Below are 21732 nucleotides of genomic sequence, written 5' to 3' on the forward strand. Positions count from 1 at the left end.
TTGTAAAGTCATATCTGTAGATGCTTTTTATAATGTGGTTTTCAGGTCTGAAGGAAATGCCATTTTTTTTCTATGTCTTATTAATTCTCAGCCCTCTTTTAAGTCTGTTGCCACATTACCTACAGCAGTGTATGCAGAGTTTCATTACCTTTGTATGCAAAGGTGATTTCCTCCTTTAACCTACTAAATATTTCCTTGTTCAATCACTTAGATGTGCATCAAACCTTTATTGCACAGGGCTCTCATAATGTTTTCTGTTCACCTGTCTGACCCAGGGTTGCTGTTTTCTACATGAAATTTCTCTCCCACTTTGTAAGCCCTGCTCACACCGTTTATTCATAAACAGATTACTTTGATTACATTTGGTTGAGCCTTGTTCTTTTGCATTAATTATATACAAACTGATGATTTTCAGTAATTAAAGCAACCTCAGTGATATTAATGTGAGCAAATACTGACCTGATCCTGGGCTTTCTCTTTCGTATGGGGGAGCAAGGCGATCCAGAGGGGGTTTGGTGCTTCTGTCTATAGAAGGAGCTGGGGCTAAAAACAACAACTGTGTGAGATCATTTGCTGGTATAGGTCAATATATCTTTATTTTCCATAGATTAGAACTGGTGTTACTTCTAAAAACAACAGACTGCTGTATGAGTAAAACTGTATGAGTACAGTTGTACAGACACTTGTTCTTAAAACAACAATTCAGACTCCTGTATGAGTAAAATTGTATGAGTACAGTTGTACAGACACTTGTTCTTAAAACAACAATTCAGACTCCTGTATGAGTAGCAGAAGAGAGTGGAACTGAGGGAAAAGAGGAGGAAGAGGAGTGCTGCACAGTCTCTGGGAAAAGCTTTACAAAGGGAGCTCCAGCTGTACTCACGTTTCAAAGGCTTCATGTTTCTGTCTCTACTCAAGTCGTTGTTGCTTGGTGGAGGAGGGAAAGCTGGCAGCTAAAACAGATATTTCACACGTGGTTAAAATGTGTCTTCACCTTTCTATTTGGAGTGTATTAACCCCACCACACTCATCTGCCAGTCTTGTGTGGCACAGCACAAGGAGCAGGTCTCTGCTCACTGCAGGAAGGACAGGAGCCAGGGACCCTCCTGAAGCATGACCAAAATCATTGATTTTTGTTGGATGCAGAATTGCCTCCATCTGCTGTGCCTCCCAACACTCCAGTGGGATGTCTCCTCTGGAAGGGGAGGTGTATTGTCAAAGGAAAGGAACAGGAGCTCCAGCAACCCTGCTGTATCTCTGACACTGCATCTGTCCCTCCATCACATCCTAAACCTTTACTTGTGGAAACATTGGTAGGTTTAGTGTACATCTGTTCTGGCAAACACTGAACCTATAGGGCCAGCTGTCAACAGCACAAGAACTTTCAGTTTTGAAGAATTCACAGCAGAAAAAAAAAGGAATCAAATCTTGGTCATCAGTGTTCTGATTACACAGTCTCTTACACTTTTATGTGGTCCTAATTCAATTGGGCAAGTGTTAGAAGTATGGCTTGGAAAAACATAACCTTGTTTTCAAAACAGAGGCATCCCTTAAAAATATATAATTTCTGTGGGAGAGGCATTCACAAGTAGGTGTATATCTCCAGTGTAAGAATCAGTGAAGGAATATAAAATAATTAAATATATTGCTCCCATGAAATTGAATTGTTCCTTGAACAATGGCCACCTTGTAACAGAGTTCAAATCTGTTTTGATGGCTTCCTCTTCATAGACTAGGTGAATAAAAATGGCCCTACTCTTGGACTCCTAAGAAGGTCCTGGGATAGGAAATAGATGAGATATTAAGACAGGAACATACAGTAGCACTTCTTCCCCCAAATGAGGCTGGGCCAGGTCTCTGGGGTGGTACTGGAGGCTGATGTGGAGGCTGATGTGCTGATCTGGTTGTTGTAGGTCTGTCTAAAGAAAACAAAAATCTCAAATTAAACAACTGCACAAGCTTGGCTATGTAATATTCAATCTTTATGACAAAGAGCCCTTACAAGAACCTGGCTACTGAAGTTAATAAATCATCAATACATTACTGTAGGATTTGCCTGGATGTAGCTTTAGGATCAGTGGGTTGTGTTGGGAGTTCCAGGCTGCTCTGTCCCTGTGGGGGTAACTCCCCTGCCAGGCTCTGGGCCACAGGATTTATTTCATTCCCTGCAGGACAGTGTGTGAAACACCAGCCAATCTGAATGGCAGCTCTGTTCTCCTGAATGGACTCCACACCTCCAGGCTGCTGAGGATTCAGACACAAAACAGAAATGACAGGCAGGGACAGCTGATTGTTCTTTTCCCAAATTTCACCAAAGTGTTTTTGCCATTGTTGTGACAACCTGCCCTGTCCAAGGCTGCACTGCTAAAGCTACTGCAGCCTGTACATGTGTGTGACTTCATACAGGTTCAGATCAAAGGCCAAATAATGCACACATCACACAAAACTAATCTTTATTCCAACAGAGCTTGTCCAAAGAAAAAATGTAACTTTAAAAGTCACAGATTTTGTGTCACTAAATCTTGCTTATGAACTACACTGTTACCTTCAAGGAAAAACCTTCTATACCCCATTATCAGCCACCTAAAATGTGGTGGTAAAATCTTATTAATAGCACTTAATTTCTAGTAATTACCTATATAATCTGTGCTGCTTGGAAGTGACTTGGCAGGAAATATGACACTGTGATGTGCTTCTTCATTATTGGATGGAGGTGGCTCATAGCCATCACTGTCATGTTCTGCTTCCTCAGGCTCCTCTGTTGGTGATTCATAGTCAGCCTCATCTTCCTTTTCCTGGCCTTCATCAGGGCTTTCATAGTCATCATCATCATCATCATCCTGGCAAATGAGCATAAAAAGTGGATGCTGGAAGAGAACACTAAACCCTGCAGAGCAGTTCCTGGTGGCCTTTCACTGTGGTGTTTTTCACTCTGGAAAATACCAAACTTTTACAAACCAGTTTGAGGGGAAAAATCTGTTGAAATAATACAGAGAAAGGAAGAAACTTTCCACTGATGCATTACTGGAGCTTAAGAAAGAAACAAATGTCATGTGATGACAGTGAGTGCAGTGGGAGATCAAAATAAGGTGCAAGTTTGCTGAAAGGCTTGAAGAGTTTTAGGGAACAGCCAAGGCTCCAGCAAACAAGCCAGTGTTCCCAGGAACACAATGGGCAGCAGTTGATGCTGCTGATATTCATTCTTGCTTTCTAACATCTCCTCTACAGCATGCAACCCAACTTGTGAAAATTATTCATAAAAACTGAGGTCTTTGATTTGGGTCTTGGTGTCCTCCTGACCCAAACCAGCCTTGTTTGCAGGACCTCATAAGGTGATAGTGTGGTCATTGCACATCTGTGCAATCTGCCATGGCTTGAGAGAAAAAGAACCCTCCATTTGTCACTGGTACCACAGCTGGAATTTCCAGAGTCCTCTGCACTGGCACAGAGCCCATGTGCTCTGTAGGTGGTTACTTTTATCTCCTGTGCTCCCAGAATAGCAGCAAATCTCCTGTGAACTTAGTAACAAGTGCCTTCTAAAAATGCCTCTCTCTCTTATTTTTGGAGAAAAGCCATTAGCCTCAGAGATCTTCATAAGCTCAGGCTGTGCATCAGCATCTGGGGTGGGTGTTTCACCTAAACACTTGTTGAGGCATTTCCTATGCCAAAAGGCAGAAGGAACTTCTGCAGGCTAAATGGCTTTTTAAAAAAATACTGTTCAACAGGTTGGCTCTAGAGAATAAAATTGCAAGAATTTGCCACTGAATAACACAGCAACCTCTAGGCACCCCCTTTAAGAGCTTGAAATAGGCATGTAAAACTCAGCTGTGGTTCTGTGGGGACCTGGTTGTAGGCTGGGAGCTACAGGAAGGCAACAGGAAAGCAATTCTGAATTTCTGGGGAGAACCTTTTCTCAGTGAGGAAATCTGTATGCAGCCACTCCCATCATTCCTGCTCCTGCTTTTCCTCCCCCAGCTCTGCTGCCCAAGCAGCCAGGGCAGGAACAGAGAGCCCCCCTGAGCCAGGGGGGTTTCTTCACCCAAATACTCACAAATGAAGACCAGCCACCGTCATCCTGAGCATACCCTGTGTGAAGAACACAACCACACAATTCTGAGCATGGACCCTTTGTCAGAGATGTAATAACTTGACAGAAAGTGTGGGAGAGGTTTTACAGTGACTTCCGTGAGCCAGAGAGAAGTTTGATAGGGGAATAATAAGAATTTCCTACCAAGGTCACTGACACAGAAACCAAGAAAGAAAGAAGGAGAAATAAGAGAAACCTGCAACTGCCTGTTCCAGTGAGCACTTGGTTTGTCTCTCATGACCAATGAGTAAAGTGTAAACTTATGAAGTGTGTAAGAATGTATATAAAGCATGCATGCTAGAATAAAAACAGGCCTGAAGCCTTCTGAAAATGGAGTGTTGCTGTGTATTGTGACCATCAGAAGTATGACAAGAAAGAACCCAACAAATGTCAGGTGAGTTCTGGACCTCAGTGCTGTGCCACAGGCAGGAGCTGTTCTTTCAGAGGCAGGCTGGCACTGATGAGGGCACATCCTGATTAAAACCAAGATAAAGCTGCCCTGCTGTGACACAGTCTGGGTGCTGGCACTTCAAGTTTGTTCCACTTCCAATTTAAATTATATCATTTGAAAGAAAATGCTTTCAGAATGAGCCCAGACTTCTTATCTCCTTGTTTAAGACTATTTTAGCTTTCATAAAAGAAGGGTTTGGGTTTTTTTTAAACCTCAGCTTCCCTCTCTAATACAGTACTGCTAGGAGGAAAGGCAGGGGGTGGAGATGTTGGAACAGAAATATATAAACACTGATTCAATTTATTGGGTTACATAAAGACATTTTGACTATTCTGAGGTAAAACTCTCTGGTCTTGCCTTCCTTCACCATCTTTTCTCTTTAAAAACACTTTTTCTTACTAATTGTCCTGCATCTACGCTTTTCATTTGTTAAAGTTCTTTATACTCCTGTATTTTCATTTATTGTTTTGGATTTTTGGTTCCTAACCCTGCTCCCCTCTGTTGACTCTGCTCTGCAAGTATTGAGCTAACATTTTAATATTTTTAAACACTTTTTGTTGTTTGAGTCTGCCAGTATTCACTTACCTGTGTTTTCTGGAGATTTTTGTGTTTGGGCCCTGTAACAAAGACACAAAAATTAAATTCTTTCTATTAAATGTTTGATGCTCCTATTGCAAATAAAGGCAATAGTTAACTGTCACAGTAGAAAGAAGTTTACATGGATGAGTTTAACTCTGCCCAAAATGCCAAAAATACATTAGCTGATATTTACATAGAGGATCCTAATAAAATCTAATCTGTTTCAAGAAGAATTGAAGTCAGAGAAGTCAGGTTTGAAGCAAGGGGACCCAGTAAATACATTTACCACTCCTGAAAACAGAAACTTCAAAGTCAAGCCCATAAATGTAAGGTTAAATAAGGTTTTTATGGGTTTCAGTTCTAGTTTTGGATTCTAGTGAATGGAAATGTGTAAAATCATGTTATCAGCTGATGAAAAACCATGTTTTGTAGAGTAGATTTGGTTTTCTTTGAGTAGGGTCATAAATTGTTCTTTTGTCATAGAATGTTCTTGCAATTTCTGCTCTTCTTCTATTGTGAATGTGATATTCAGTGACAAATATTAAGAATTCAAGAGTATAGTGATGTATAGATCTGTGGAATGCATTAATGATGATTTATTCATAATATATGCCTAGGCTTCATGGCCTTCTTAAGGGCTATGTGCTCAGGTGGAAAATTGCAGGAAATGTGCAAATGTTACCTGGTTCTGGACATGGCAGAAGTGCCTGGGGTGTTCATGGGCTCAGCATTTGGTATTTGATATCAGCATTAATGAAACAGAGCTTTATTATATAGAATTTCCAGGCTGCACTTCTGATCAGGCATTATTGATCAAATGAAAACCAGTCCAGAAAAGATCTATCTGAAAGCTTTGAAGAAGAAAGCTGAGTTGTCTTACTCACCATTTTGGAAGGAAAGAGAGCCTCCCTTCATTTTTGTTTATTTCTTGGCTTAATTTACTTACAATTCTATTGGAAAGAAGAACAAAAATAGTTTAAAAAAAACCCTTGAAACCTATCACTTGTCAAAGCACATAAATTATTTTCTTCACCATTATCCCTCAGTATTTGCTAAATTTAATCTGGTAACTGATTATTATTATTTACTATGTGATAAAACACTGAATTTACCATCTTGTTGCTAAGTTCTTCTACAGCATATCCAACTACAAACTAGACTGTTTTTCCCTTGGTAAAACCTCATGTTGTTGGATTGTGTTTGAAAATAAACATTAAATCCAGCAAGCCTTAGGATCTTTGGGTGTTGTACACATCACTCTGCTTCAGATAATGGCCATGGCATTTGTGTGATTTTGCATGGAAAAAGCAAATAATGCTTCAGGGAAACAGAGCTTATGGCTGCAAAACCAGGGATTAAATGTTCCCTAAAACTCTTCTCTATTCTTTTTGTGTTCCTTCCTCTGCAACCAAACAATCCCCCCAGCAGAGAAGGGGAAAAGCTGATCTAATTCCATATTTTAATACATTTTATGGCATTTATGGCAGAAATATTAATGGGATATCAAAAGGCTATAATTTTATGCCTAGAGAGATCTTTCCAAGTGGAGGACAGTCAGTACTGAGATTCACAGGGTTAATTCTACTGAGACCAGAATTCTGCTCTGCTACTGATGAAGTTTGCCTCTATGAATATTTTGTTTCAAAGAAAGCTTGGAATGAGCCATGATCTGATTCTGAATTGTCATTATTTCTTATTGAGGAACATCCAGTTTCAGTGTTGTTTCCTTTTGCTGCAGGGGACAAGGAAGTTGCTGTGTGAAGAATAAATTCCATGTGAGACATCCTGGGGTGAGCAGTGCCCTGCACACACCAGTGCTTTGGTCCAAAAGTGAGTTATGGAATTTGTCTGTGGCTCATTCCCTGCTGTAGAAGAGGCAGAGGATCTTTCAGAATGTCAGGGTTTTTTCAGCTAAAGAAGTAAAATGAAGTTCTCTGGTTTTGGAGCTAATAATTCTTAGAGTTCAGACTTCCCTGGGTGTGAATGAGACTTGAGTGTTTGGAAGCTTTCTGGACTAAACTCATAGCTGGCTGCTATGAGCATTTACACCAACTGGTTTTTGAGGAAAAACTGAGAGGAAGAAGTTGATCATCTTATCTTGCTGCCAAAAAATTATTCATATCATGCTTAAAATACAGTGTCTAACCTTTACTTCTGGTTTATTTGAAATGCTTCAAACCAATAGCTCAGAGGGTTTATTAGAAGAAAGCAAATTCTAGGAAGGTCAGGCTTTACAAGCAACGTTCTCAGGGAAGATTGGTGCACTGAGCAGCTGAGCCTGTCACCCTGTGAGGAAGGAAGTACCAAAACCACACTGCTCTCTGAGCTGTGGGAGTGGATGATAGGAGAGGATAAGGCAACAGCCCTTGCAGAAAATGTTACTCAGACTTCTCATTCTCTTTCTACCTCCTCCACCAGTTGCTAAACTTAAAACTGGCAGGAAGTTGAAATTTTTGAAAAAAACCCTCACAACCAGCCCCTAAAGCAGGACTCCAAAACTGGCTTTAGTTCACTCAGCTGCAGATACTGCTCACATGAGTAGAATCCATTCTCCATGTATTGGGACAAAGGGCTTAGGATGGGTAAGAGAGGGGGAATACAAATTCCTCTGGGGCCAGGAGGCTGCACAGTTGCATATTGAGCACTGCCAAAAGCATGGCTGGTGATCCAAGTCCTTGGTTTGGTTTTTGGGAAGACTCTGCTGGGCAGATGCAATGCTGTGTTGCTGACTTCAAAACAGACTGAGCACCAGTTCTGTTCTAAACCTTGCCACAACTTTTAGACCCCAGCTGAGAGCATGTGTGCACGTGCACTGACATCTTTTACCTTTTTAATAGAGAAAGTGCAGATTTTTCAGTCTTTATGTTTGCACTTTTACTCTTCTGAAAGTAGGATGACTTTCAGACTGTGCCATGTTTGCAGGCTCTGGCTGTGTCACACTGAGCTGGCAGAGGCCAGGAGTGCAGCCATGAGCTTTGTGCTGCTGGAAATTTCTGGAGTGCTGTGGGATACACTGTGGAGTGCTGTGATGCCTTAAGATTTTTCCACAAGCCTGGAAATTCCAAATCCCAGCTTTGCCATGAACCTGCCACTGGAACAGCCAGAGGGATCAACAGCATCTTGAAAATTTGGAATCCTTTTTTCTCAAAATAGTAAACAATAGGAGTGACAGACTAAATCCAGCGTTTATATCATGGTTCAGGTGTCAACAAACCACCAGTGTTGTTTTTAATGAAATCTTTGCTTTTTCTGTTTATGAATTCTGACCACAGTAAATAAGGCACATAATGTTGAATGTGCTTTAAAATATTTTGCAAGACTCACATTTGTTCTCCACAAATATAAAACTTCATGACCTTCTCTGACTGGCAGTAGTGCTAAGGAACAATAGGAAAACTCTGTTTTTCTTTTAAGCTGTAAATTGGCCTCTTGCTTCATTAGATTTATAATCAAAATGGTCAATGTCTGCTCTGTGTAAAATCCACCAAATCCCTTCCCAGTCTCACCAGTGTTTCTCTTTCAGGACTGCTGTTTGTGAGGATTCAGGTGTGTATCTAAATATAGTGGTATTTATTAAAATTAACTTTTTTAGCAAAGTTTTCCAGAAAGAGTTCAGCCCTTTCAGTAGAGAGTGCTAAAGATTTTAAGAAGTATTTTCATTTTCAAAATAGTGCTTAAATTTGTGGTTTTTTTGGTTTTTATAAAGAAGCCAGAAGTTTTCTGAAGACGTGCACTGGTAACAGGGCTGGTAGAGATGAAATTTCAAAATAATAATTCATTAGTAATAACAGAAGGTTGTAGAGTTTTACAATTAGATTCAGGAAATGACCTGTCATACCTTGTAATGACACCTGTGACCTACTTTTGATTCCTGAAAAGTCACAGAACCACCCCTAAATAATGACACAGTTCTATTCAAACCCTGAGCACCTTTAGCAAGCCCACACACCCAGCTCAGGAGCTCTGTACAGACCAGTCTGGGCTTTGCAAACCTTGTGTGATTCCAGGTGCTGGCTCCACGTGGGTCACAATATTCCTGCTGAATTTACTGAGGAACAATCTCTCTTGTTAATTTATCCTTTATTCCTTTGGTCACTGGCCAAGGCTGTTAACACCTGCTGTTTCTATCGAGCTTTTTGCAGGGCATGCTCAGGTTTTAGCACTGCTATTAAGTATCAGGTAGTGTAACTATAATCTGCTAATGCCTCTTTCAGCTTGTAGAAGAACTCTTGCTACAAGCAGTTGAGGTTTGCATTATGATACAAAAGAAAAGTGTGAACGTGTTGTAGCAGAAATCACCACTTTGTGTTTCAATGAGGGTGTGGAGGTTCTGAAGTAAAGAAATTAATGTTTAAAAAAATGGCAGATTCTTCTGCCCTCTAATTCTCTCCTGGAGGGTTGTTTGGGGTTGAGTGGATTTTTGGTTTAATGTTGTTGTTGGGGTTGTTTTTTTGGTAGTTGGTTGGTTGATTGTTTTTAGTGAGAACCAGTTCTCTTCCCTAGTAAAGCTCTAAATTCTTGTTTTAAACAGTGCCTTACATGGAGGACCTTTCTGCAGGTATAATCACCATATTCCAGTGATTATTTTGCTTGTTTGTAAGTATGAAAAAGTTCCAGATCTTTCCTTCAGATTGAAATATCTACTTATTTATTCAGTTCCTCAAGCTGTGCACCAAGCTTCACTCTTTCAAAGCTCTTGCTTTCAAATTCTCTTCTTGTTGAGAAATCCAAAAGATCTGAGAGAAAAGGCTGTTCATTTTCTGCTGGGCTGTAACATGTGAGAAACCCAGAAAACCTCCCTAAAAAGGGCTGTTCACTTTTTCCTGGGTGGGAAAATCCAACTTTGAGGTACCAATAGGTTTGATGAGGAGATAGGAGCAAATCCACATGGTTAAATTTCATTTTAATGATTCACCTATGGCATGAATCATTAAAATGAATCTCTGGTATGTCTGAGTTTATTAGACCATCCACTGACTACTTTTCTCTCACAAATTTGAAAGGAAACCACCAGAAATTCTCAATTTTAAAAGCTCAGACAATGAGAACGAGAGATAATTCTGCCAAAGGACTGCCAAGGTGGGACAAATGATCAGAGAATTACAAGTTCTACACTATGGTTAGATGAGTCTGTCACAGGCAGTCTGATCTATCATCAACACTGTTAAATGTTTCTTTTCATTAAAAGTGAGTTCAGAAATTCTGAGACATCAGAGCATCTTCTTGAAATAATATTTGGATCTCCTTACTAACATATTGTACACCACCAACCCCTATTATCAGGATATTTCTTGTGTGAAAATAGAGATGTGATTTTAAGAAATATGTCACATCCAAGGAAATTTCAAATTCAGTCCTTCATATCTGATCTGAACAGGGGTGTCCTGCTGGGTTCAGCTCTTCCCAGCAGCTCACCCACAAACACAAAATTTTTCAATATTCTTGTCCTCCCCAAAACACCTTCCACAAGTTCTGATGCAAGTGAAAATTTGTATCTTGAGTATCAATTTGTATCTTGAGTAGCAAAATCAAGATATCCATGAAGGGAGTCTGGAACTGGGAAATGAGCAACAAAGACACAGCTGTGTCTTTGAATTCCTTTTTTTTCTCCCTCCTTTGTTTGAAGAACTCCATGTGTCTCATGGTTAGAAACCTTCTAACCTCCAGCTTAAATAGGTAGCAGAGAACTCATAGCAAAATAAAATCCTTCATTTTTCACCATGAAATGTTAGAAGAAGCAAATTTCTCCTACTCAGTATTGACTTGATGGGATTATTTTTCTTCATTAAGTAACTTCTATGAAATGATGGAAGCTGTTGAGATGAATTGGAAACTTTTTCAAGGCCTAAATCCACAGAGGCTGAGAAAGCTACTGAACATTGAATCACATGGTCCAGACTGATTTCTCTTGAACACCCACCTAAAGCACATGAAAATAATTTCAAATCCTCAGCTGTTGTGGACATAACTGACTTTTTTCCCCTTTAAGTTAAAGTCAACAGTTAAGCAGTGAACAGTTAAGTCATACTTCAAAGGTAATACTTACATGAAAGTTTGACCTTTGTGGAGCTGCTGTCAGTCAAAGGATTTATGCACAAGTTCTTTTGAACATCCCCCAGACTATTTCCTTGTATCATTTTGCTTGAGCAGTCATGACAACACTCATTTTATTTTGGAATATTCTTCTTCTTCTCTCAGTGCACTCCAATAAACAAGTCTCTAACCAATCACTCACAAATCATTTGCCTGATATTTCCTATGAGACTTCAGTGCAAAACAGCTAAAATAATTTTTAACAATAAAATAGTTTGACTTTACTTACGGCACTCTGAGCTTTGGGAATTTCTGAATATCATTTTCAGACATGTTCTGGAAAGGAAACACGTGGGATATGAGACAAAATTGTCCATGGAACACCCAGTGACTGGTCCAAGTCAGTCATACACATATATTCAAAATGTGGCATGAATTCATGTTGTATTTATGTGACTTCAGAAGCCAGGTATATTGAATTCCTTCCTGTCTGCACAGTGAAATTAGGCAAGATTGTGCACGACTGCAAAATTTCAGGGGAGAACTGCAGATTTTAAAACACAGAACCTTTGGCTGGAGTGTTGTTCTAAGAACCTTATCTGTAACAGAGTACATGAAGAATCCCATGTTCTAGGGGACACAGAGCTAGAAAACTCCTTGGACTTAAGAGCAGCCTTGGCAACCTAAAAAATCCTTCCAGAAGGGATGGGAGAGGAAGTTTGCTCCTCCTCAGCCATAACACAGCCCCTGGGCTGAGGTTCCCCTGACTGAGATGTGCTCTCTGGAAACCTTTGTTTGTCTGGAAACCTTCCCTGATGCTCCTGAAGTCATCCCTTCTCTTCCTCCAGCATGTGCAAGTCCACACTTGGGACAGATTCAGGCATTATGGAGAGTTTGGATTTTGTTGATTTAGTGGTTTGTTTAGTTAATCACAAGCTTCATGAATTCTCTTTGGAAAAGGGATGACAGTCTGGTTCTTTTTGTCTTTTTTACTGGTAACAGTAATAGGTTTCTAATTAGACATTGGTTCACAAGTCTGTCAGTGTCAAAGGACAGAACAAATCCTATCTGTGTTTTTCCACACTATTTTGCCTCTGGGAGGAGTGAAACACAGGTTAATGTGCTGCTTTTATGGAAATGTACTGCAGTAGTTCCTGAAGAATCATATTTTTTCTTAAGGCTTTTTAAGCTTCTCTCTGGAGTTCTATTTTGGTGATAAACCTGACAAATATTAGAGGTATAACCTCTTTTACAAGCACCACATTTCTGTTTTAAATAATAGAGAATTTTATTAGAATAAGTTACATGGAACCCCTTTGGTTTTATTCCCACTGCATCTCCATAGGGCTTTCCTTGTGGTAGCCAGAAAGGTGATTCTGAAATTAGGATGTTATTCTGATTAAATTTAGAGCATTTTTACACCAGGTTTATCATGTAGATCTGACAACAGCAACAAACCCAGCAGACACTCAGCCTGAGCAGCTGCTTCTGTGCAAATGTAATTTGGCCGTTTCCAGCTACTCCCAAAATGCAAGAAGATGTTTCTTAGGAAGATCATTCATAGAGAGAAGCAATTTTTTTTCCAAATTGCTTTGTACTCTGGAATATTTTACTGGACATCTTTCTCTGTTTAACAAGTGAACCTTTTCCTTTTTTTCCATCATACAATGGCCAAGTAATCCAAAAGCTTTAAAAGAGTCTGAGCAGAGGTGAGCAGCTGCTTGGCTTGCTCAGTAGAAAACATCCTGAAAATCTGCTGGGATGCCTCTGAAGAGCTCCTGCACCCTGAGCTAATTTCAGAAACACTCTGGAAACAATAGAAAATCACAAAAATCCCTTAGAAATCATACAGTTATTGCACTTTCTATTTGCACCTCACAAAATGCCATTGTGCTTCCAGAGGCAGAAGCCCCACTCCAGCCACAGACCCTCAGTGCTTGAGGATCTCTGAGGAGATCTCCTGGGGGCTGGGAGGATAAATCCCATCTGAATAATGCTGACTGCACCCTCCAGAAGCAGGGAGGGGTCAAATCCTGTTCCTACAACAGGGCCTTGAAAAATTGTATGTTTTGTTTCAGTGAAATGTCAAAAAACTGAATATTACAACAAGTAAATGAAAACTACAAAACTTTAGAAGAGGTATGCAGAGATCTCCCCACTATGACTAATTAAATAGAACAAAATTACTACTTCTGGGGAAATAAAATGGCTAATATTTGAAAATTAAAGTAAAAAGCAGTAATGCTAAAAGCTCCTACACATCTTCATGGATGTGTATTTAAGACCTGGAAACAGTTGTGTCAGTGGAAGTTATCAGCTTTTTTTTCTAAAATGAAGCCAAGCCTGGAACAATGTTGATTTAAACCCACTGGCATTTCACTTACTAGTTTTGATGTTCTTAAATGTTATTGCTTTTGTGTATTGCTACAAAAGAAATCTAATTTTATCTATAGAGGAATGAAGCAGTTATTCCAATGAAAGGCCAGTCATTCTGAGCAGGGCTGTGTCTTTAGTACGAGAGGATAATAAATAAATGTGGGATTTCTGTAGTTAATATTTGAAAGCAAGAACTTTCTACATTCAAGAATTCAAGACAAGATTATTGGTTTAGCACTTCCCAGTCAGTTTAAAAAATACTAAAAAATATTCATATTGAACAAGATGCTTGGGCTCCCAGCATTCCATATTGAAAGCAAGCTGTCTGGCTGATTTTAGCAAAAGCATTTACCTCCCATATTTATACCTCAGTAACCACCTGGGAGGTGCCTCTCCATCTGCCAGTGCAAAATAAGGAGGAGTCAGAAACATCACTTGGTTGGAATTTTGCAGGAAGGAATTTTACAGCTCCACTTACCAAAAACCTTTGTCCATTTATGCTGTGCTTCCTCACCACTTTCTCACAGTCCTTGTACTTTAGCTGCTGATGAGAAGATGATTATTGCACCCTTAACTATAAGAATCAATTAAGACACTTAAACATATGTCTGGCTTTGAGTAGATGGTTCCAAGATACTTTTTTTATGCTATGGCCTGCCTAAATGGCTCATTTTGTCCCAAAACCATGGATTTTTATGACAGAAATCCTTCAGTGAACTTAAAGGTTTTCATCCATTTAGGGACACATTGTCCCTCACATTTACAAACCACCTCATTTGCCTGGCCCAAAGAAATACCTGAAAAAATGGATTATTGTGGTACTGACTGGGATGAGCAGCTGCAGAAGTAGAGCACAAACCCTGTTATCCAGGAATAATAAAGCTGACTGATCCCAGTCACAGAATTCATTGTTGTGATGAAAAAGCTTTCACTTCTGCACGGAAATCTCACTTGTTAATTCTGGAAATTGTCTACAATATTTGTAAAGCTTTCCCACAGTATTATGATTTCCAGTAGCCTTTAGGACAAGGACATGAGCTATTTAGAAGCTGCTCATGTACAGGTTGACCACAAAGCAAGAACATGACTTTTAAACATTTCCAACAGTTGTCCTAAGTTTGGTTTTGGGGGTTTTTTGAGGGGGTATTTTGGTTGTTGTTTTCTGTTGTTGTTGGTTTTTGGAGTTTTTTATTTGGGGTTTTTTTGTTGTTTTGGTTTTGGTTTTGGGTGTTTTTTTTTTAATTAAAACAGTAATAGCATAATGTAAGAACACAATTATATTTTTGATCTGTTTCAAGTTGGTCAGGTCCATATCAGAAGGAGCCCAAAGAGCAGGCAGACAAAGTGACTTTTGGAGGCTTCAAGACAAAAGAATGACTTTTATTCTGTCTGAAACTGCTGTCAGTGGAAGTTCTGCAGACACATGACCCTGTGCTGCTGGGATAGCTCCCCAAAAGCAGAGAAATTGCAGAGTTTTATGTCCTTTGTAGTCCTATCCCATTTTTCATTTTAAGGTGTAACATTGTAACTTGCTGTACGGACCCTGGAAACAACCCGACAGCAAAGAGGATAATTTTAGGAGCCTCCTTCAGTTATTCACATGAAGAAACAGACCTAACTCTGGTAAATATTTCAGGATACAGATTAAAACTTTTGTGCAGGCTGAGGACTTAAATCTGTAAATAATTTCTTTCCTACAGTGAATGCTATTGTGATTTTACCAGCACAAGTCTGTATGCAGAGGGAAGCAACGCAGCACTGTGATCGACAACTAATCTCAGTCTTGAAATAATTGATAAAAAAATGCAGTTTAGCTATTAAAAATAAACCTTGGGCTATCCCAAATATGAACATCTTTGCTTTTTCTAAACAAAAAAAAAAATCAGAAATTATTTGAAAATTTGGGTCATTCATTCTCTGAGTTTATCTCAGAGATAATATCTCTGAGTTTGTATATATCTCTGAGTATATAATATTCTCTGAGTTCGTCTCAGGGATAAGATCTGGTCACTTGTGACAGGTGCCCAGAGCTGGCTGACTTGGGCTGACATTCTTATCTTACCCAGATTTTTTACATTACTTAAACAACTTTTGCCCTGATTTAGCTCCCCAGGAGTGGAATGCCATTATCTCCATTCTGGAGAGTGTCTTGATCACTAGAAGGGAGGCACTACAGATAAATGTGCATTCAGTTACGGTAGAACTTACAGTTTTATCACTGTTCAGAATATTATTATCAGATCTTTCAGAAAGCTGTTTTTTCCTTCCTAATTTCTTGGAAATGATGGTCCAACTTCCCTCTGCACCACTGTTGTAATGTTTTTCGTACTTGTGTGAAGTTACCTGTTGATAATGATCTCATCTGTTCCATCTCCAGTTTTTGGTTTCACTTTCCTGTGCCACTAACTCCCGCACCCTAAAATTAGGGGCTTGTAAGTAGTTGGCAGTTTCACTTCTCTGGAGATTTGCTAGACCCAAATTCTATGTTTGATCTGCTCATCTTTATTAAGTAGTTCTGCATTCTACTATCAAATTTGCTTCAAGTACCCAGATTAGACTCTCACAGAGTTATAGGAAAAAAAATAAACTTCACATTATTTCAAAATTAAGGCCAAGGTGTGCCAAGTTTTACAAATCTAGCCATGGATGTGATTAACAAAGGCATTCAGAGGCTCATTTGTTACACCCAGCAATTTGGGAAAAAAATCACTTCTGAAAATCATTGAAGATGAAACAGAAAATTGGTAATCTTCACACCTTAGTGCCTTCCACAGCTGTTCAAGTGTGTTACACCAACAAGCATTGTAGCAACCTGTTTATTTTCTCTAACTAAACCACAAGTTTCCCTTATAGCCAATTTAAAAACCCCTTCCAAGATTCATTTTCTCATTTTCGCTGACCACTTGAGCTCAGCTCCTCCTTTGACAGCGGTTTTGCTTTTAGTTCTGCAGCGAGCTTTGCCTATTATAAAACACCTGAATTTAGCCCAACCAATGTTCCAGCAGTTTGCTCCTCCATCAGATGAAGACAAAACAGAGCCAAACTCACCGTCCTGAAATATTCTGCTAAGTCATCTGGGTCCCAGGTGAGCACGTCGGAGCGGTAGGGGAGGTTCCGCAGGTCCATGCTTGGTTTTCTCCCCAGAGCACTCAGGAGCGTTCACAGCCCTGCTGCCAATGCCACAGCCATGGATTCCCTCTCTGTGGCCACTCCAAGGAATTCTTTGCCCAACCTCCAGCTGGTTCTGTCAAGGAACTGTTCTGGTCAATTGAAATTATGCTGGGAGTTGGTTCCAGAGAGACACAGCTTCCTCTGGTACAAAATGGTCTCTTCTCTGAGAGGTTTCAGCTAGTCAGCCTCACCACTTCCTTTCTCTGAGTATAAATAAGTAAACAAGGAAGCACAGCAGAGGCTTGAAAATGCTCTGCCTGCTACATAGAAGTAAACGCCTCTGGACCCTAATTGCTTTTAATTGCATGCATAGATATTTATGTATTTAATTATATTATACATGCATTAAAGTATTGTCATGTTATCTGCATAGGTGTGGGTTACTCTTCTGGTAAGCCCCCCCACAAAGAAGAAAATGTTCACTTAAGAGAAACTCCTTTAATTTACCTCAGTACCTGAAATATCCTTCTTTGCACAATTAAAGGTTATTGTCAGAGCTGTACATAATGAGGAACTAATGAATTAACGATGGAATTACAGTCAGCATGCCTTCAAATAAAAAAATCACTCCGTGAAACTACAAAAACCGTATAAGTTTAGATGAAAAATTATTATCTTGCCATTGTATCAATAGTTCATTCTTTGGCTACTTCTTATGAGGCTTTTTGTATCTGAAAATGAATCCACAAAACCATATTATTACCACAGGAACATGACAGACTTTCATGTGTCCTGCACAGCCAATTCAGGCACCCTCCTATCAGCAGGTGCCTTTGCTGAGATTACATTGTTTTTTAACAGACACACTTTTTTTGTCCATTCTCCCTTTTCTTGTTGTGGAGCCTCTTCCAAAGCTGTGCTGCTGTGAATCCTTGGGCTCACTCCTCCATTAGACTGCACTAAAGTTGGCAATTCCTGAGCTTCCTGGGCTGGTAAGAATAGGGGCACAGTTCTGAAGCGCTGGGAAGGAAATTTCCTCTTCTTTTTATGGAGAAATGAAATGCATCCCTCTTGTCCCCAGCCACTGAGGGCCTCCTAACCTCGTGTCTGCAATCTGCAGGTGTTGGAGTGCATGTATTGAGATCAACCAGTGCATGTATTTGAGATCAAACCTACAAGTTTGCACAGTAAGAGCTTTCCTTTTGAAATTCAGAGTCTGATTTAGAGTAGCTTTGGTTTTTTTTGGAGAAATTCTGGTAAATGATGGCAGCATGGTATTTAAAACTCCCTGAAATTAAGCTGCTGTCAGAGGTGTTCTAAGCAGAATATCAAATACATGCTACAGCTGTGTTTTCTGGGTTCTTACTTGAAATTACCTGTGGGAATTATCTGAGGCATGTCCTGACAATATCACAGAAATAGGTCTGGGGATGAAATAGGACTGAATGAACTGGTGCCAAAGAAAGGAAAAGTTGCTTTGCTGGTGCATTGTGACCAGTGGTAAAGGGGAGGTTACAGATCTCTACCTCAGACATCCCATCACAGCCCCTGATTTCACAGGGAAACAAGCAGGGAGACAGGAAGAAGCCTGTGTTCCATTTCTAATTGTTTATTCTAAGATATGTTTCGTTACCTTCTAATCTGGTTTCTATCCCAAAGCCAGTGTAGCAGATCTAATTGCAATTATGTTCCTCCTTATTTGTACTAATGTGAAACTAATTAGTCTGGTCAAAATTTATGCTGGTGGTGTAATAGGAGAATGTCACCATCATTTATTCTGATGCTGAGAAAGAAGGAATTCAGTTACCTCTGAAATGGATCTCCCAGGCTCAGAGCAGCTAACACAGAAATTCTAACACATGCATCTATAATTATTTGCTTGCATCCTGTCAGTGGCACTGAGTACATCACAGCTATGTGCAGATTTCATGCATTTCTTGCAAAACCCAGCTGCACACGAACTTGAGCTCTGTCTTTCTTTAAAACTTCTTTTGTAACATCATAAGCACACCAGATGTGGTGCCCCAGTAAGGCTTGCTGAGGAAACACCACTTTGTATTTTCTATATTTGAATTTTCAGATGTACTACAGCAGTTGGCAATCTCATGAGATGGATTTTAAGCTCTTAGATTTTCAAAAGCTAAGGAACACTGACTTTACAGCTATTATCAGGCGCATATCTTTTTTATTGAGACTTTTTTCCCTCTTTTTAAAGAACAAGGTGTTTCACAGGTATTTTATAGCCTGCAGTGACACAACCTTGACACAAAAAAGTGTCTCCTCAGTAACAGCTGCCAATGGTAAGTTCTTTCTGATGCAGTGATGGTGTGGTGATTGATGTTTGAAAATGTGAGACTCAAACCATCCTAGGCAACAGAGGGGGGAAATTCACACTGCCAACATTCTGCTGCCTTCAAAGAGCAGCAACATTTTCCATTTTCTCTCACCTCTCTCTGGTGGTCTTCTGTCCCTGTTTTAAGTGGAGTCAAGGGCTTTGAACCACTTTCAGAAGGGTTTATTTTTCTAGAGTAACTCAGGTTAGGTGTCCATATCCTTTTAGAGCCAAACAAAAAAAAAGTTCAAACCTTGGAAGAATTTTGTCTTCATGTTCATCTCACTCCCAAAGCAAAGCGGATCTTTATGAAGTGGTTTTCTTTTGTCCTGCCCAAATTTGTTTTTATGAGACTGGGGTCTCATAAAAATTTGTTTTTATGAGACTGGGGTCTCATAAAAATTTGTTTTTATGAGACTGGGGGCTCATCAAAATTTGTTTTTATGAGACTGGGGTAGATTCTTCCTTTTACCCTGGAAATGTTTACCCTAGACAGCCTAGAGCTGCCCTTTTAACATGACATGCCCAATTCCAGGCTGCATGACCTACCTGTAACTGTGAGAGCCTGCAATGTCAGCATTCATTTGGTGCTTTGCTGAGGCCAGACCAAAGGGAAGGAGAGGTTTTGGATGTGTGGTGGACAAACCTCTGATCATAAGAACAGCCCTGGGGCTGAGGGGGGTTCAGATATTTTCTGAAATTTCAGATATTTTCATCACCCACCTCGGGAGGATGAGCACAACAAACTGCCCTTTGCTTAGCTCTGGGTTCAGAGCAGATAAGGGAGATAAGAGAAGCAGACCCTGTGAGGTGGGATAATGCTTTTTACCACCTCAGTGTCCTCCCTTACACACCTGGCTCAGGTGTGAGTTAAACTCCCCCTGGGGAAAGTATCAGGATATTCACATTCACACCGAGGCCAATTTGAAAAAGCAATTTGTAGGAATGGAACTTTGAGGCTTCCTCCCCAGCCTGGTGACTGCCAGGGCAAGAGATGGACCCTGAATATGAGACTTTAATGGGAACAGCAGCTGAGGTAAATGCTAACCAACCTACCTGCCTCTGCAAGGTATGGCTTGAATAAAACTCTGTCTGAGACACTGGCTTCAAATCCAAGTTCATATAAAGCAAACAAAAAAAAAAAAAAAAAGTGTTCTCTATAGGAACTCAATCCTCAGCAAAGATTTTCCTGGAGGAAAAAAAATATGTAAAAATATGTATACTTGAAGAAGCATCTTTTCCCTTGCCAGTGAATTGTGTTCCTCTGAGCAGGTGTCAAGATGGAGTTTAGGCAATTCCAAAAGGCCTGAAATCCTAAAAGACAACCACTGTGGTGTGCAGCTGGACTCTATTCAGAAACCAAAGAGAATCAAATATCTACTAAAGTCCTGTAAAAAATTAGGCAAGTGCTTAGATATATTCTAGCAAGAGCAGTTTGCTCAGGAACATGTTTTACTCCACTCTGTTGGGTCATAAGTGACATAATGTGTCTGGTGTGTCCAGAAATGTGGTGAACAAATGCAGAGAACACTTAGGAGACCTCAACAGAACTGTCTGCTCAGGAAAGACTGAAAAAAATGCTTGCTAAGCTTGAGAAAGGGAAGTTGGAGATGAGGGAAGGAAAAAAAGGAGATAAACTTTGTGACAGCTAGCAGTCAGCTGTTCTCATGAGCTGGGAAGGGCTCTGCTAGCCAGAAAAGCTGCTGCAAGATTCAGAAGGAGGAATTGAGGACTGAAGAACTCTCCTCCAGTACTTGGGCTGCTCAGTGAGGCTCAGTTCACAGGGTCAGCTGTCCTGTGACACAGAGGGGGCCAAAAGGACACCTGGAAATGTTCTGGTTTGGACATGACCCTCCTGAGCTAACAGTGCCTTCAGGTCCAGGGCTCTGCCATGAGCACACTGAGCTCACCAGTTTGATGGAGACATTGGAGCCTAAGGTAAAGATGCAGCATGTTAAAAACACACCCTTTTGTTACCATGATATTTTATGAAAAATCCCTTCACCAGGATTTCTTCTCCTGGGAAGAACAGAAGCCTCAGCTTCTCCATGTTTTGCTCCTCTGGAATGTGATCTGGAAAATTGTTCACCCAGCATGTGAGTTGTTTTTTATTAATGCCCAATCCCAGTCCAGCTGTGTCAGATTCTCTGAGACAGCTAAAGATACGATGATTATTTTAACTCAACCCATTTTGCTATTTTAATCAAATGAACTATTGACACCCATAAGCAGCTCTGACACTGTTTCTAAGTGATCTCCTTTTATTCAGTCAGGCAGTTGTTTTCTAACCTAAGCAAAGCTACTTTGTAGCTTCATTCTATAGAAACTTGCAGAGTTTATACTGTAAACTGGTTGCCAACGTGGGATTTTGGTCATTGTTGCAGTTGCAATGTTCCTGTCCATACACAAACTCAGAACTGGATTCTGATCCAACAGATTTCCAATTCTCTAAATATTTCAATAGCTTGCTGACCGGTAAGCAAAGCACTTGTGATTTTGCAATGCTGCGAAAAATAAAAAAAGTTGCTACAGCTTTTCCACTAACATATACTCATTTCAGACCTTCTCAGGAAAAGATTTTGTCAGTCCTGAAAGTTTTCAAGAGTAAATTTCACAGACCAGAAAATACACAGGTGACTCTGAGAAAAAAAGCTGCTGCTAGCCAACATCATCTTGGGTATAGTTTTGGTTTTAATGTTAGTTTTGTTTTCAATCTTTATGTTCCTCTCTATGACTGGCTTAGAGTTTCCAAGGAGCTGAACT

General features: G+C 40.0%; 1 protein-coding gene across 2 annotated transcripts in view; it reads right to left on the bottom strand.

The window, feature by feature from the left end:
- The window catches only part of LCP2 (lymphocyte cytosolic protein 2), a 28604-nt gene extending 11745 nt beyond the window's left edge, over positions 1 to 16859 (bottom strand). The window contains exons 1-10 of one of the 2 annotated variants that reach the window (XM_054642646.2): positions 16575 to 16859; positions 14005 to 14067; positions 11440 to 11486; positions 6002 to 6067; positions 5124 to 5155; positions 4052 to 4086; positions 2636 to 2840; positions 1819 to 1919; positions 884 to 953; positions 460 to 543 (exon numbers count right to left, since the gene is read on the bottom strand). In XM_054642646.2, the coding sequence (XP_054498621.2) occupies positions 460 to 543; positions 884 to 953; positions 1819 to 1919; positions 2636 to 2840; positions 4052 to 4086; positions 5124 to 5155; positions 6002 to 6067; positions 11440 to 11486; positions 14005 to 14067; positions 16575 to 16652 (781 nt within the window). In that variant the 5' untranslated portion in view covers positions 16653 to 16859. Of the gene's footprint in view, positions 1 to 459; positions 544 to 883; positions 954 to 1818; positions 1920 to 2635; positions 2841 to 4051; positions 4087 to 5123; positions 5156 to 6001; positions 6068 to 11439; positions 11487 to 14004; positions 14071 to 16574 lie in introns of both variants that reach the window. The other variant, XM_054642645.2, reaches the window with a different exon arrangement.
- Between the last annotated feature and the right edge of the window lie 4873 nt (positions 16860 to 21732).

This window comes from Agelaius phoeniceus, chromosome 15 (assembly GCF_051311805.1).
Source record: "Agelaius phoeniceus isolate bAgePho1 chromosome 15, bAgePho1.hap1, whole genome shotgun sequence".
Taxonomy (NCBI): domain Eukaryota; kingdom Metazoa; phylum Chordata; class Aves; order Passeriformes; family Icteridae; genus Agelaius; species Agelaius phoeniceus.